Source organism: Mastomys coucha, unplaced genomic scaffold (genome assembly GCF_008632895.1).
Source record: "Mastomys coucha isolate ucsf_1 unplaced genomic scaffold, UCSF_Mcou_1 pScaffold15, whole genome shotgun sequence".
Taxonomy (NCBI): Eukaryota; Metazoa; Chordata; class Mammalia; order Rodentia; family Muridae; genus Mastomys; species Mastomys coucha.
The window spans coordinates 139,721,113-139,723,128 of record NW_022196897.1 but is presented as its reverse complement, the minus strand read 5'-3'; the positions used below and the strand labels follow the sequence as shown (position 1 = coordinate 139,723,128).

The following is a 2,016-nucleotide window of genomic DNA, read 5'->3' as shown; positions in this document are numbered from 1 at the left end:
TTTGGTTTGTTTTGTTGTTTTTAAGCATATGCCCACACAAGACACAAGGGCACAACTGTGTGTTTACACTTGCTTTTTCATACTACTGATCACCACAGACTCCCTAATTAGCTACTGGGCAGCAGGACACAGTGACAATTACAAACCCAGGTTCTCTGCTGGTACACCTGCAATGTCAGTATCACAACAAGTTCTAAGACAGCCTGGGCAAGGATTCAGCTCAGTGGTGGAGCACTTGCCCAGCATGCACCAGGCTCTGTGTCTCATGGCAAGCACCACAAAAATTAAAAATATACGGTCCTCTGAGATGCTTGTGTTCATTCAGAACTGGCTCTCACCAACACCCTGGGTGGCAAGTTGGCAGGTCTCTTACCATAATCCAGTGCTGCCTTGTTGAGTTGGACCACAATGACAGGCAAGGAGAGAGTGGCCACAGCCCACAGCAGCAGCAGACGCAGGCCTAGACTGCATGCCCAGGCCATGGCTACCCCAGCCACTGCACCACGATCTGTGGACCAAGATAGGGACAAGCATCAGGGAGCTTGACCAGAATGTCCATCCCACCCTCAGGCATTCATGTCTCAGCCCAGCCTGTGCCCATGCGTGCTCCAAACCCTAAACACATACAATTTGCATTTCTGTGTTGGGAATTACTTGCTTTGTAAGAAACCATGAGAGAGTCTAAAATTAGCCAAGCACTAGCCTTGAGAAGATGTAGCCTTTCCTGAATAGACACAGCAGATGGAGATGGGGGGCGGGGGAGGCAGACAGCACAGGTAGGAGAGCAAGACCCAAGCAGTATCAGAAGACAATGATGAGGTCGTGATGGGGTATGGAAGGCAGTTACCTGCAAGTGCAGAAAGGACTTGGCCTTAGTATCCTACAGTCCAGTTATCTAGAGTCAAGTATCCAGCCCATTCTGCCAGACTAGATTTCTGTTCAGCTGTCTAGATCTTACCAGGGAGGACCCACGGCAACTCCTATCTCTGTGTCAATCTAGCCAAATGAAGAATAGCCTGAGAGTGACCTAGCTCCCCTGAGACCAGGCCAGCCAAATGGTAACTTGTACCCAGCTCTGGAAGAGATGGGTCTCACCCCCACTGCCTAAATGCAGAGCCTGTGCTCTGATGGGCTAGCTGAAACCTGTCAATATGGCACTTGCTAGTGTTCCCTGCAAAGCCGGGAACAGGCAGAGCCTGTTGCAAGGGAGTAGCTAGAGATGGTATCCCGCTGGACCGGAGGGAGAGGTAGCTATGCGGCTTATTCCTACCTCAGAGGTTCTGAAGGCGGTGGATGCTGAGCCTTGAGATGTTCTGCCCAGAGGGCAAGTGCACAGCTGCTTTATAAGGCTCCCCCACTGCAGCCTGAAGACCATGAAGCAGGAGCCAGGGAGTGGCCAGTTTGCTTGTGGTTGCAAGTGTTTTCCCTGCAAACATGGCCTTGTCAAGTGTCTCCATTCCCCTGTGGGATGCATCTGCCACGTACAAGCATGGCTGCCAACTGCTGAGAGACCCTGGAACTGGCCATTTCCGCTCAAGTATCTGTAGCTCTCTGGAATGAGAACTCTTTCCAGAGAGAGTTCTCTCACCATACCATCCAGGCCCAGGCAAAGTCCAGGAGCAAAGGGGTGCCCAAGGGCAGGGCGATAGCCTTGTGTCTCCAAGCTCTTCCAGAAACATAACTCTTTAAGTAAGGGCAGGAGACTGTCTGAGCCCTGATCCCCAGCTCTGAGCTCTGATCTTGGTCACACACTGAGCCTTCATTCAAAAGGGACCAGAAGACAGTGTGGCTGACCCAGGGTTCTCCAGACTCACATCTGTCACAGTAGGCCATCCACAGTAGAAGTAGGCCATCCTGTGTGAGAGAACAGATGACATATATGTGAGTGTGAGGCTGCAAATGCACCATCATGTATGTGCACACATAAGGTCATGGGGACTGGTACCAGAGGGTGTCTGAGGGTGTGTAGGTGGCATGGCACGGTGACATCTTGGTTAATGATGTCATTTCATGGGC

The 2,016-nt window shown here is 51.4% G+C and overlaps 1 protein-coding gene across 1 annotated transcript in view; it reads right to left on the bottom strand.

Moving 5' to 3' along the window:
* Bpifb2 (BPI fold containing family B member 2) overlaps window positions 1-502 on the bottom strand; it is an 18,600-nt gene extending 18,098 nt beyond the window's left edge. Inside the window, exon 1 of the mRNA XM_031373718.1 lies at window positions 374-502. Within this exon, the coding sequence (XP_031229578.1) occupies window positions 374-482 (109 nt within the window). The 5' untranslated portion in view covers window positions 483-502. The remainder of the gene's footprint in view (window positions 1-373) is intronic.
* Window positions 503-2,016: the final 1,514 nt, after the last annotated feature.